Genomic DNA, 15,451 nt, shown 5'->3' on the forward strand with positions numbered 1-15,451 from the left:
TTGCCATTTTCTCCAATGCCTTTATTTGACAAATATGTACTTTTTCCATGCAGACCCAACCATAGAGGCTGAATTTCTCAGGGACTATTTGCTTGCTCACCTTAGGTTCAAGAGAAACGTGTTCTTGCTTTTTAATTTCTTTGAAATTTTAAGTGGAAATAAGCTAAGGTGCAAATAACCCCTGAGCAAATCAGACTCTGTATTTAGCCACTTTGATTCTCAAGGAACTCTATGAACAAAAGTGTAAGTGCTAAAATACAGATTGGTATAATCAATTTTAATTTTAATAGAATTATTTACTTTCTTAAAATATAATTTTACATTGAATTCCCAAAAGTTTGTAGATTAAATAAAGTACATATCACTGAACAAAATATATGAATGTAAATAAAATAACATCCTTCATACATTACAAAGCTGCCTTATAGTATCCTGTCTCTACTTTCTCATGAATTAGCTAAATATCATCAGCAAATGTTTGGTATAGTCACATGATCAATGTGTTCTCTTTGCTATTCCAGTAAAATACACACAAGTCTCTGATAATGGTTGCAGATTTGACATCATTTATATTTAATGATATGTTACTGTGTTGAGCACTATTTATTTCTTTATTTTAGATTATTTAATTTGGCTATGCCCCTATATTGTAAGCAGAAATACCATATAGCATTAAGACCTTTTACTTTCCAGAATATGCAATATTGTAAATATCCTCTTTAGACAAAAGTATAGACTGTACAAATGTTGATTAAAATCATAATAATAAGCGTGCATAAAAAAATAGATATTTATTTATGATGTACACATTTTAGGATTTGATTGCATGTGGGATGGTATTAGAAGACAAAAAAGCATAACAGTGATATTTTCAAAATAATTCAAAATTAACTGGCCTTATATTAGCATTTTTATATATATATAATAAATTCATTATTTTAAAAAGAATATGCCGGTGATTTAAAAATAAATCAATGAGCAGATGCATATAAAAGCATTTTTTGTTTTTGTTTTTCGTTTTTAAAAAACACAACAGAAACATGAATAAAATGAAAAATGCATTAGGAAAAAAAAAAAAAAAAAACATCTTCCGTGAAATGTCATTATTCATCACTGTAATTATTTTATATATACATCTAATAAAATGTTTAAAATGTGATAATGTGCAAGAGCACTGCATAAAACATCAAGATAAATATAATTTCTCTAATGAATAATTTATGTTGCAGGTTAATCCGATGTTTGTTACAATATAGTTCATAAAAATAGTGTAACTTTGAGGGCAGTTGTTGGAAAAGTTGCATATCCCTGTTTTTAACATTATTTGAAATTCAGGAATACAAAGTACTTTATGTTGACAAATAGATCTTCATGGAAGAATTTAGAAAAGTGTATTCATTAAAGAATACCTGTCACTAGAAAACGCAGTATAAATTGCCATAGTGGGGGAAAGAAGGCACAGGTACTAGTATGTATACTATTTATTTATCAAAAATCGACTACCTATAATCCCAGAAGGCCCTCAAAACTGGGGTATGCAGTATGCAATTCTTGACTTTTCATTAGTGTTCAAGCATGCCCTACCTGCATCCCATAGTGCCAAGGGATACCTCCACAACCTAATAAAAGGCATCCACATTGCACTGTAAGATGCAGAAAGAGGCGAAAAAAAATGCCTAAACTATCTTGCATACCCCAATTTTGGAGGCTACTAGGCTAAAAAGAAATGGACTGTTACATATTGACACCTGTTATGCATTGGTACCTCCTGTCACCCAGATAAGGAATTCTCTACTGTATTTCCAAGTGACAGGTTTACTTTAAGTAATTGCATATGAGAAATAAGTCTCAGAATGCAAAATATAAAATGTTTTAGGAAGCTACAAACAATTTTTTTTTTTTACATCATAAAGTTTTTAATACATAAATACTAGAGAAATGCTCTCATGGGTTCCCCATGAACAGAGGAGAAGGAATCCTGATTAGGAACTTTGCACTCAGTGCCATTTCAGATGGATGTTCTTGGGTGTGTGTGAGCGCGTGCGTGCGTGCGTGCGTGTGTGTGTGTGTGGCATATGTGTAGTGTCACAGCTTACCCTGTTTTTCAAATATTACATGAGGGAAAAAAAAAAAATATGATCATTACATAAAATGAAACAATTATGGAATTTTAATAGCAATTAAAACAACGAATGTAATGTGCTCTAAACAATGAAAATATCCCTAATTATTTAATGTCTCAGCTTCAAATTGGGCGTTAAGGATTAAGGAATACAGCAGGGTCTGAGTAGCCAATTCATACTGTATTCATTAACAATGATATTCTTTAAAACTTGAATTTGTGCCATTTCAATCCAGTGGCAGAAACCAAATAAAAGGATTATAAATCCTTAGTCTCAGGAATGCATGCTGAATGGCTATGGCAGCTCATATGTTAATCTTTTATGTTGATTACATGCATCAGCACACTGCTTGCTTTGAAAAAAAAAAAAATAGGAATACGTAAATGTAGAAAATAAAACGAGCTTCAAAATCTCTGTATGTCAAACCTAGCAGGTGACAGGACACACGCCAGTCTGTACAGTGCATTTGAATTTGGCTACAACAGTAGTCGAGAAAATTACATTTGGTTCACTAATGAAATGAAATTATTATTTTTTTTCCCTTCTCAAAACCTGGGTATCCCTGTATATCCCTCACTATTCAGTTCTATGAAGTGCCCAATTATAGATTTAGCTTATCATTCTGTAGGTACCTTTCATAGAACCACCATATGACCATACTATTCAACAGACATGCTATAAAACACTTCGAATTTTGGTCGCTTTTTAACATGTTAAATTGTCATGGCCAAATTTCCATATACCAGCTCAGGATCTCAGCATCTTTTATGTAGTGCAACACATTTGAGCAAATCAAAGACAAGAATAGTGAAGAAGAAGAAAAAAAAAAAAAAGAAGAAGAAGAAGAAATGCTAATGTGCGTATAAAAATAGGTGCTACATTAAAATATTTCATATTTCAACAATAAATTATTTTTGACTACCCAAGTTATAGATTCTATGTCTTTGCACTTCAGAATTTTGTTCACACCATTTATGGTGATGCATAAAGATCGTAAATAGCTTACATATTTAGCTTAAACTTGAAAAGTCTGGAGAGCATACAAATACATCCTGTAAAAATGGACCTTTTATATTAAACATGGGGGGAGGGGGGGAGAGGAGGGGGTTGCTAAAACACCAGAAAAGTCATTTAGACCCACCCTTGTCTTGAAGGGTTATAGCATGGTATATTCTTCATAGATACCTCCTAGCACCAGGAGTGATTCCAACTCTTTAATTCTCAGGCTGCAGAAATAGGAGGAACGCTTTCGAACAGTAAGTGTTGTGCCCAGTTTGTACAATTGATGGTTGTCCTAGAAAAAGAAAAAGAGAGAGAGAAGAAAATTGCACACCCTTTCAGTAGAATTTGCTGCAGCTGAAAATCTTGTGCCAAGGCACTTCATCCGTAGGTTGAAGCAACAAAATCATCGAGTAGTCCTTTGTTTGAGAGATAATAGTGTAGATGTAGGAGTCTAGAACTGGCTAAATGTTGTCTGTTTTTCCAGCACTTCGAGGTAGTCCGGCTCAACATTGAGTTTAGCTTTTAATTCCAAATACTCGTTCCTATTAGGTTCCACATACACAGTACTGGGAGTGCTGTAGAGCACAGCTTCTCTTAATCTGTCTGGATGCAGAAACTGACGTTTTGCTTCATATTTTGGGGTGTAGGTGAACGGTGGGGGGTTGCTATACTTGTATTCAATGTTAGTCCCGGGGGTAGGTCCTTTGTCGGGTTCAAGGATCCCTCTGTAGACGCGATCTGTATCCTGCACAGGAGAAAGCTCAAGCCTAGGCTCAATGGTGCTGACACTGTAACTTGGGCTCCTGATGTTGCTTTCTCTTTCTTCTTCCAGGTGGTTCCTGTAGGTGACTTTGAGTTCATGGAGATCTTTGTAATCCTCCACAGAGTTGCCCTCCCTGGATCTATAGATGGGGTTTTTACACATGTGACCCAGTGGGTGGGGGATGTACTCATAGACGTGGCCGGCTGGGGTCTTGACTTTGGGTAGAGGTCTATTGCTGTACACGCTGTACTGCATGTTGAACGAGCTGACGTCTGAGTTATTGGTGCTGGCTGGCTCATTCTGATTCTTTTTCCTTCTCTTCATGACAAGGACAAAGAGGCCGGCAGCCACAAAGACAGACATAATAAAAACCAAGAGCAAGCTCAGGATCAGCACAGACAATGGCACCGAGCTGGGCACTTTGTTGTCCACTTTGATGGGATAAATAAAGGTGGTGGTGCTCTCTGGGGGCTGCTCCTCAGAAGGTGTAGAAGTGGCAACGACGATATCAGAGTAATCAGGGCAAAGCTGGTCGGCTTTAATCGCTCGCATTTCCTTCATTGAGAGTTTCTTAGGGGTCTTGCAGATGACATCGTCCACCAGGACCCCGACGCTCAGCTGCTCCAGCCACAGCTTCATGCCCACCACATCGCAGGTACAATCCCAAGGGTTCTCGTGTAGATCGATCTGCACCAGGGACTTGAGCTGGTCTAGCACCCCACTCACCATCAGATGAGAGAAATGATTAGATCGGAGGTTCAGCCTGGACAGATTCAATCCAGAGAAGATGTTGCTAGGCAAATATTTCAGGAGGTTGTTATTGAGGAATAAAAGATGCAGATTGGGGACAGCGTCAAAAGTGCCAGGTTCTATGACCTTAATAGCGTTATACTGGAGGAACAGGTACTGGAGGCTGTGAAGACCATAAAATAAGCCCGGGCTCAGCTTCTCTATAGAATTGCCATTTAGGTAGAGCCGCCTTAAATTGGTGAGATCCCCAAAGGCTCGCTCCTGGATGACCGAGATCCGGTTATTCCCAAGGTGCAGGAGGTCCAAGCCGGTGGAGTCGAGAAAGTCGGATCTGCGGACCAGAGTAATGGCGTTGCCTGTCAGGTACATCTTCTTGGGGTTGTAAGGTTTGGGGTGTAGGTCGGAGATGCTCTGGATCTTTCTCTCCTGACAGTTGACGTTTAGTCCCAGGTTGGAGATCTGCAGGTTGCAGGTGCAGTTTGTAGGACACTCCAAAGGCACGGGGGATTTGGTCTGATAAGCGATGTAACCATTCTCTTTGGGTGGGTGGTGGGAAGTGGCCCGCACTCTGGGTCGGGCAGGCTGCCGTGTGCTTTTGGGTTTGCTGGGGTTTTTGTAAACAGAAGAGGAGATGGTGGCCCCCGAATTGACAGACGCAGGGGTGGTGTGGAAGTACTCGTTGGTACTCCTAGGGATGGGGGGCCTCATTTCATAGGTAGGGATGAGTTTCCTAGGGCATAGCTCCTGCTTGGATATCTCATCCAGATCTCTGCCATATAGTCTAAAAGGTGTTTCACAAACCACGTCACCGACTAGGGCAGAGTAAGAGATGCTATAGAGCCAATCCTTCAGGGCAATTAACTCACACGAGCAGTTCCATGGGTTCTCCTCTAGTTGTAGCTCCACCACTTTATCCATGTGTTCCAATAAGCCCACAAAGGGAAGCACCTTCAGCCTGTTGCCTCTTAGGTCTAAGTGGGTCAATGGGACAAACCTAAAGAGGTTGTTGGGCAAGCTGGACAGGAGGTTGTCATTGAGAATTAAGACCTGGAGAGTGTGAAGCCTGCTGAAGGTGTTGGCTTCGATTGAGATGATATAATTATAATCGACCTGGAGATACTCCAGGCTCTCTAGCCCCAGGAAGGTGTCATTCTTCAGCAGCTCCAGCTTGTTGTTGTTGAGATGCAGCCTCTTTAGAGCCTGCAGCCCGTTAAAGGAACCCGTGTCGATCTCCTGGATGTCGTTATTCCCCAGGTGTAATATAGAAGCCCCGCTGTAATTGACAAACTCGTTCAGGTACAGCCGATTCAACAGATTTCCAAACAAGAAGAGATGGTAGATAGCAAAACGTGGAGGAGTGATCTCCGACAGGCTAATGATCCCCCTGTTTTCACAATTCACCGACAATATACCATCTCGCTCCTCACAAGGGCAATTGTCACACACCTCTCCATACGATTCGATCGTTTCTGCCCAAGAGAGAACCAAAGATGTCAAAGCAAATGCAATCGTCTGGAGGATCCACATCTGCATTTTCTTGTTCAGGTCCTGGTCGAACGTGACTGCAGAGCAGCAATGGTACATCTTAGCTCCTGCATAGGAAAACACACAACACGTATAAGTACGGCGGCAGCATCATCCACCCCAGGCATGTACATAGCATGTTCTTGGAGGCTAATCCCCAATAACATACGTCCCCCCCCCACACCCAACACAGCGCCATGATAACACACATTTGCAGTGCTAAGGCTTCCTAATGATCTATAAATATGCAGAAAATGGCTGTCACTTGTCAGATCTCTGTTCACTTTACCTAGATCGTCCTATTTGATTTTATTTCAGCACCTCTCCATAGAACAGCGCACTCCCTGATCTCCCTATGAACAGAGCCTGCAACTTCCATAGTACATCAAGGCTTGTTCTACCGCAATGCGTTGCATCATACATTCCTATGATCGGCCTTTTCATAGAAGATTTCAGGACAAATAAACACACCGTCATTGATAGGAGGCAAAAGGAAGAATCAAGGGCGTCATGCACTGTCTGCCAAGCAAAATGGCACTTTGTGTAAAGGGGGGGGGGGGGGGGGGATCGAGGCTATTGTCACCCCTCTTCCATTGGAAACAATGGGCGATCAAACTGCACGACATCATTTGGGAAGCCTAATAATAATCCATGAGCTCTGCAGCCCCCCCACCCTGAAGGGGTTAATCAGTGCATTCTCTGCCAAGGCTTATCGGAAATGCAGATAATGCACATACATGGGGGCTCTGGGGAGACGAGGCTTTACTCAAATACCATTTACTTTGGAGCGAGGAGGATGGCATAGATCATCTCTATTTTCACCATTGTCAATAGCCTGAGCATTAAAGCGGCTCATTATAGGAGAGGATGGTTACTAATGGTACTCCTCCGGGAACAGGATGGGGGAGGGGGGGGGGGGGGGGGTAAATAAAAAAAATAAAAAAAAGACCAAGAGACTGTCACATAATAAAAATAACCTCCAATGTATGCACAATCTACTGTGATTGCCATTTCGTGCAGGCAGAAGCTCTAATAAGGGAGGCAGCATGGCTGGGCTGCTATCAGGTTGCTGTCAGAGCAATAGCTATGCATGGAATACAGGCTTCCTCCCTGCAATATACACTGACGTGTCTGCAATCACCCTACAGCGCCTGGGATCACCCACATCCTCAACCAGAGGCCATGCCAATGTAAAACACATAGGGATCTAGGGCAGGGGTGCCAATGGTCAGAGCCCATGGATCTATAGCAGACATGACAATGGCCAGAAGAACACATGCATCTATAGTAGGCATCATAATGACCAGTGCCCATGTATCTATAGAAGGCATACCAATGGCCACAGCCCATGCATCTATAAATAGCAGGTATGCCAATGGTCAGAGCTCATGCATGTATAGAAGGCATGCCAATGTCTAGTGCTCATTAATCCAGGATAGGCATTCCAGTAGCCAGAGTCTATACATCTGTGGGAGACAAGGCACATAAAGCTCACACAGCTATGCCAGGCAAGGCACAAAGCCCTCATACATCTATACCAGGCAAGGCACAGATAGCTCATACATCTATGCCACAGTCATGCATCTATAGGCAAGGCACACAGAGCTCATACATTTATGCCAGCTAATGAACACAGGGCTCATACATCTATACCAGGCTTGTGCATATATACCAGGAAAGGTATAGGGAGTTTATACATCTATACCAGGCTCAGCCATCTATACCAGGTGTGTGTATAAAAACTAGGCTCATACATCTATACCAGGCTCATACATCTATACCAGGCTCAGTCATCTATACCAGGCTCATACATCTGTATCAGGCTCATACATCTGTATCAGGCTCATACATCTATACCAGGCTCATACATCTATACCAGGCTCAGTCATCTATACCAGGCTCATACATCTGTATCAGGCTCATACATCTGTATCAGGCTCATACATCTATAGCAGGCTCAGTCATCTATACCAGGCTCATACATCTATACCAGACTCATACATCTATACCAGACTCATACATCTATACCAGGCTCAGTCATCTATACCAGGCTCAGTCATCTATACCAGGCTCAGTCATATATACCAGGCTCATACATCTATACCAGGCTCATACATCTATACCAGGCTCAGTCATCTATACCAGGCTCAGTCATCTATACCAGGCTCATACATCTATACCAGGCTCAGTCATCTATACCAGGCTCAACCATCTATACCAGGTTCAGTCATCTATACCAGGCTCAACCATCTATACCAGGCTTGTGTATCAAAACTAGGCTCATACATCTATACTAGGCTCATACACCTATACCAGGCTCATACATCTATACCAGGCTCATACATCTATTGCAGGCTCAACCATATATACTAGGCTCATACATCTATACCAGGCTCAACCATCTATACCAGGCTCAGTCATCTATAACATGCTCATACATCTATACCAGGCTCATACATCTATACCAGGCTCATACATCTATTGCAGGCTCAACCATCTATACTAGGCTCATACATCTATACCAGGCTCAACCATCTATACCAGGCTCAGTCATCTATAACATGCTCATACATCTATACCAGGCTCAGCCATCTATACCAGGCACATACATTTATACCAGGCTCATACATCTATTGCAGGCTCATACATCTATACCAGGCTCAACCATCTATCCCAGGCTCAACCATCTATCCCAGGCTCAACCATCTATAACATGCTCATACATCTATACCAGGCTCAGCCATCTATACCAGGCTCATACATTTATACCAGACTCATACATTTATACCAGGCTCAGCCATCTATACAGGCTCATACTTCTATACCATGCTCATACATCTATACCAGGCTCAGCCATCTATACCAGGCCCATACATCTGTACCATGGCTCACACACCTGTATCAGGCTCATACAGCTATACCAGGCCCAGCCATCTATACAAGACTCATAAATCTGTACCAGGCTCATACATCTATACCAGGCTCATAAATCACTACCAGGCTCATACATCTGTACCAGGCTCACACATCAGTTGCAGGCTGATACATCTATACCAGGTTTATACATCTGTTACAGGCTCAAAAATCACTACCAGGCTCATACATCTGTACCAGGCTCATACATGCATACCAGGCTCGGCTATAAATGCAGGCTCATACATCCATACCAGGCTCATACTTCTATACCATGTTCATACATCTATAGCAGGTTCATACATCTATACCAAGCTCAGCCATCTATACCAGGCCCATACATTCATACCAGGCTCATACATTCATACCAGGCTCATACATCTATACCAGGCTCATACATCTGTACCAGGCATACATCACTACCAGGCTCATAAATCTGTACCAGGCTCATACATCAGTTGCAGGCTGATACATCCATACCAGGTTTATAAATCTATTCCAGGCTCATACATTTATACCAGGCTCATACATTTATACCAAACTCATACATTTATACCAGGCTCATACATCTATACCAGGCTCATACATCTATACCAGGCTCATACTTTTATACCAGGCTCATACTTTATACCAGGTTCATACATCTATACCAGGCTCATACATCTATACCAGGCTCATACATCTGTACCAGGCTCATACATCTGTACCAGGCTCATACATTTATACCAGGCTCACAAATCTATACCAGGCTCATACATTTATACCAGGCTCACACATCTATACCAGGCTCATACATTTATACCAGGCTCACACATCTATACCAGGCTCATACATTTATACCAGGCTCATACATCTGTATCAGGCTCATACATTTATACCAGGCTCATACGTCTATACCAGGCTCATACATTTATACCAGGCTCACACATCGATACCAGGCTCATACATGTATACCAGGCTCCTACATGTATACCAGGCTCATACATTTATACCAGGCTCCTACATGTATACCAGGCTCATACATTTATACCATATATCTAGAGCGGGCAAGGCAGAGAGAGGAGAGCCAATGTCAAGCTAAGTCGTATCATACCTTTGGGCTTGCTGTCCACATCTAGTCATCCTTGGCGGTGGTATGAAGGAACACAAATCATGGCTGTGTATGTCCACTGATCATTCATTGGCAGTCCCAGTCGGGTTGCAACTTTAATTGAATTACAATTGCTTAGCAGAAAAGCGAGACCGGGGAACAGAAGGCTTCCGCTTAAAAAGCGAGTTAACTCTCCGGTTGCCAGGATGCTGAAGGAGAAGAGGATGCTTATTTGGAGCAAGGATGCTGTCCTCCCCACCCCCAGCGAGCTGGAGCCCTAGATCTCTGCATCCAGCCCATCCAGCACCATTACAGCCCATCCAGCACCATTCCAGCCCATCCAGCACCATTAGAGCCCATGGAGCACTATTAGAGCAGCCCGTGTGGCTCCTAGCAATGAAGGATGGAGTGCAGACAATAGAGGCTCATCGCCGCTCCGATGGAAATACTCACTCAGACTTAAGTCTCCGGGGCCCAAGCATCGCGGCTCGGCAGACAAATGCATGTAGTGTGTAGAGGGCGGCAGGAGAAGAGGCGGCTCTTCTACAGCTGGGCTGCCAAATGCACACAGACAGGCAGCAGTACAGCAATAATCACACACACAGCGAGCCCCGGCCCGCACTGCCCACACTCCAGCCTGAGCATACACCACTCGGCTCCAGGCGTCCCATTGTGAGCACGGGAAACGAACGGATTGCGGGAGCTACAAACACAACACACACAGAGGAGACGAGAGAGGAGAGGAGACGAGAGAGAGGAGAGGAGAGGAGAGCGGGAGAAAGGAACGGGGGATGGGGGGACAGGAGGAGGAGCCTGACACTAGGTAGGGGGATGGATGGAGAGAAGGATGGGAGACAACACTCAGCACACTCAGCCTTTCTACTTATCAACCTGACAACCTGCACAATTCTCTCATCTATTACATATCAATCTGACACACACACCTACCTACCAATAACCGCACACACCAACCTAGCCATACACACACCAACATACCCATAACCACACACACCAACCTACCCATACACACACCAACATACCCATACACACACCAACCTACCCATACACACACCAACATACCCATACACACACCAACCTACCCATACACACACCAACCTACCCATACACACACCAACATACCCATACACACACCAACCTACCCATACACACACACATACACCAACCTACTAGGGATGAGCCGAACACCCCCCCGGTTCGGTGCGCACCAGAACTTTCGAACGGACCCCAAATTCTTATGAACTTTAGAACCCCATTGAAGTCTATGGGACTCGAACGTTCGAAATTAAAAGTGCTAATTTTAACGGCTAATATGCAAGATACTGTCCTAAAAAGGGTTTGGGGACCTGCCTCCTGCCCCAGGGGACATGGGTCAATGCCTAAAATGTTTTTAAAAATGGCCGTTTTGGCGGGAGCACTGATTTTAATGACGATTAAAGTGAAAAAAAAAAGTGAAATATTCCTTTAAATATGGTGCCTGGGGGGTGTCTGTAGTATGCCTGTGAAGTGCCACGTGTTTCCCGTGTTTAGAACAGTCCCTGCACAAAATGACATTAAACGGAAATAACACCATTTAAAGCTGCTTGCGGTTTTAATGTTATATCTGGTTCCTGCAATATGGTTGAAAATCATTGAGAAACATGGCATGGGTAGCCCTCCCTGCCCATTACCAGCCCCTTTGGGTCTTGTACGCATATTAAGGGGAACCCCGTACCCATATTAAAAAAAGGAAATGCGTGTGGCCCCCAGGCCCTATATACTCAGAACAGCAGTATACAGGCGGTGCAAACAAGACAGGGACTGTGTAGGTTTGTTGTGTTAAGTTGAATCTGTTTGTAATTTTCAACTGGTACATTTTTAAAGTGTAGCTCCATTCAAAAAAACGATTTTAAAGCTTTTTGGAAAACATAGGGAAGGGTTATCACCCCTGTATAATTTGTTTTGTCGTCCATCTTTTTTCATCTCACTTGCTGTTGTCTCCTTCCGTTTGCAAGTAGGAGATGTTTGTAAGTTGGATGTTTCAAAGTAGGGGCCTGCCCTATATGCTCTGCAGAAATGGCGGAACAAGGTGTTGGTTTTGCCACAACATTGTAAGCCCTCAAAGTGACTCTTGGTGGGCGCTGGAGTGCCCTGCTGTGAACGATTATATCAAGAATTGTAATTACATGCCATTGTTGAACAGTGGTAGAAAAATTGACCTTTGGTGGTTGTGGTGCTGATACCACAACACTATAAGTCCTCACAGTTACTCTGGGTGGGCACAGGAACGGGCCCTCCTGTGAAATATTATATCAAGAATTGTAATTACATGTCCTTGTTAAACAGGGGCAGAAAAATTGGGCCTTAGGCACTGGTGCTGGTGCTGGTGCCACCACACTGCAACCTCTCCCATATACTCTAGTTTTATTGCAGAAATTAGCCCTGCTGCAAAGCATTGCATCAAAAATTGTACTTAAACGCCCCTGTTAAACAGGGGCAGAAAAATTGGGCCTTAGGCACTGGTGCTGGTGCCACGACACTGCAACCTCTCCCATATACTCTAGTTTTATTGCAGAAATTAGCCCTGCTGCAAAGCATTGCATCAATAATTGTACTTAAACGCCCCTGTTAAACAGGGGCAGAAAAATTGGGCTGATGGCATCACCCAGAACCAGAAATGTTCTTCCAACATATCAGCGGAGGAGGAAGAGGATAGACAATCAACATAACAGGACAGTCACTCAGCATCAGCATAGGCAGTCTTGAAGGGATGTGATATTTCAAAAAAAATTATTCGGTTACATCAGCTTCAGGTGCTTGGTAGCTGTGGGTGATCCAAGACTGATTCATCTTGATGAAGGTCAGTCAATCAACTGATTCGGTGGACAGGTGCACCCTGTGATCGGTAACAAAGCCACCAGCAGCACTGAAGGTGCGTTCCGAAAGAACGCTGGATGCAGGACAGGCCAGTAGCTCAATTGCATACTGTGCAAACTCTGGCCAGTGATCCATCCTCAAGACCCAGTAAGCCAGAGGATTTTCGGTGGGAAAGGTGTCCAAGTCTGACCTTGCCCCTAGGTATTCCTGCACCATGTAAATCAGACGCTGGCGATGGGTGCTGGAACCGATCATACCTTGGGGCTGCGGACTAAAAAATTGTCTGAAAGCATCAGTCAGACGGCCACCTTCTCCACCGCTCCTTCTGACCGATGCCTCAGCAACACGTTGTCCAGGACCAGGAGTTTGTAACCTCCCAGTCTCAGGGAACGCATTGCACAGACCTTTCTGCAAGGCCCCCCGGGGATGTCTCATCCTCTGCTCCCTCTGCGATGGCAAGATAAGGTCGGCAACCTTACCCTTGTACCGTGGATCAAAGAGAGTGGCCAGCCAGTAATGGTCCCTCTCCTTGATCCGAAGAATACGAGTCCTCTGGGTCACTAAGGACAACATGATCCGCAGCTACCTCCTCCCAGCCACGTACAAGTCCACGTGTTTCTTGGGACTGTAAATCATCCCTACAAGACTGCTGCTGCTGATGCTGAGTGCCAGCCTCCACTTCCATGCTGACACAATCATCCTCCTCCTCCTCCTCCTCCTCTTCCTCCTCCTCATCCTCTTCCTGTGTGATGGGTGGAACAGCAGGAACACTGTCTGGATAAAGGGGGCCTTGAGAGGCAAGGAAGTCCTCCTCTTCCTGCCTCTGTTCTGCCTCAAGTGCCCTGTCCATTATTCCACTCAGCGTATGCTCCAAGAGGTGGACAAGAGGTACAGTGTCACTGATGCATGCACTGTCACTGCTCACCATCCTTGTGGCCTCCTCAAACGGTGACAGGACAGTGCATGCATCCCTGATCATGCCCCACTGGCGTGGTGAGAAAAAAACGAGCTCCCCTGACCCTGTCCTGGTGCCGTAGTCGCACGGGTACTCATTGATGGCCCTCTGCTGCGTGTGCAGCCGCTGCAGCATGGCCAACGTTGAGTTCCACCTGGTGGGCATGTCACATATAAGGCGGTTCTTGGGCAGGTTCAACTCCTTTTGGAGCTCAGCCAGCCGAGCACAGGCATTAAATGATTGGCGGAAATGCACACAGACTTTCCTGGCCTGCTTCAGGACATCCTGTAAGCCGGGGTACCTGCCCAAGAACCGCTGCACCACCAGGTTAAGGACGTGAGCTACACAGGGCACATGGGTCAGTTGTCCCTGTAGGAGGGCGGAGAGGAGGTTGGTGTCATTGTCACAAACCACCATTCCTGGCTTAAGCTGGCGTGGCGTCAACCACCTCTCGGTCTGCCCCTGCAGAGCTGACAAAACATCCGCCCCAGTGTGGCTCCTGTCCCCCAAACAAACCAGCGCAAGCACGGCATGGCATCGTTTTGCCTGCGTACTTGCGTAGCCCCTGCAACGCCTACGGAGCACCGCTGGTTCTGAGGACAGAGCACTGGAAGAGGCCATGGAGGAAGAAGAAGAGGAGGGGGTGGAGGAGAGAGGTGTGTCACAACCAATAGTAGCATTTTGGAGGCGTGGTGGCGGAACAACCTCCAACACTACTGCACCTTATCCTGCATCCTTCCCAGCTGCCAGAAGAGTGACCCAATGGGCCGTGAAAGACAGGTAACGTCCCTGTCCATGCCTGCTGGACCATGAGTCAGCGGTAATATGCACCTTACCGCTGACCGCCATGTCCAGCGAGGCAAGGACATTGCCTTCCACATGCCGGTAGAGAGCCGGAATCGCCTTCCGTGAGAAAAAGTGGCGTTTGGGGACCTGCCACTGAGGAACCGCACATTGTACAAACTCACGGAAGGGGGCCGAGTCTACCAACTGAAAAGGCAGCAGTTGAAGTGCTAGCAATTTAGCCAAGCTAGCATTCAACCGCTGGGCATGTGGATGGCTGGGAGTGAACTTCTTTCGCCGGTCCAGCAGCTGGGGCAGGGACATTTGCCTGCTATAATCGGACGTGGATGTACCACTAGCAGAGTGCCCGGAAGCACTTGGCTGTGACACACCTAATTCTACACCTTCATTCCTCTCAGAGCAGGTTTTAGAGAGGACTGAAGGTCTAGTGGGGTTGGAGATGCCAGCTGATGAGGAGCAAGGAGAGGTCCGCTTTGTTCTTTGGTGTGGGTCTTTGAGGTACGCTTGCCAACGAGCTGCATGGCAGGTCAACATATGTCTGGTCAAGCATGTGGTGCCCAAGCGGCTGATGTTTTGGCCACGCGAGATACGCTTGAGACATATGTTGCAAATAGCAGCGGTGCGATCTGATGCACTCGTCTCAAAAAAGGCCC

The 15,451-nt window shown here is 44.8% G+C and overlaps 1 protein-coding gene across 2 annotated transcripts; it reads right to left on the minus strand.

Annotated features, from left to right (window-relative positions):
- Positions 1-262: 262 nt before the first annotated feature.
- SLITRK5 (SLIT and NTRK like family member 5) lies at positions 263-11,006 on the minus strand. 2 transcript variants are annotated; one of them, XM_077483049.1, is made up of 2 exons: positions 10,619-11,006; positions 263-6,230 (listed from the first exon to the last, which is right to left on the minus strand). In XM_077483049.1, exons 1-2 carry the CDS (start codon positions 10,668-10,670, stop codon positions 3,577-3,579), a joined length of 2,706 nt encoding a protein of 901 aa, XP_077339175.1. In that variant the 5' UTR covers positions 10,671-11,006; the 3' UTR covers positions 263-3,576. The 2 variants fall into 2 exon arrangements, with proteins under 2 accessions (XP_077339175.1, XP_077339176.1); XM_077483050.1 differs by having other exon boundaries at positions 10,169-11,005.
- Positions 11,007-15,451: the final 4,445 nt, after the last annotated feature.

The sequence above is a fragment of the Lithobates pipiens genome, unplaced genomic scaffold (genome assembly GCF_037356315.1).
Source record: "Lithobates pipiens isolate NorthernLeopardFrog02 unplaced genomic scaffold, aLitPip1_a1.2 Scaffold_16, whole genome shotgun sequence".
NCBI classification, from domain to species: Eukaryota; Metazoa; Chordata; class Amphibia; order Anura; family Ranidae; genus Lithobates; species Lithobates pipiens.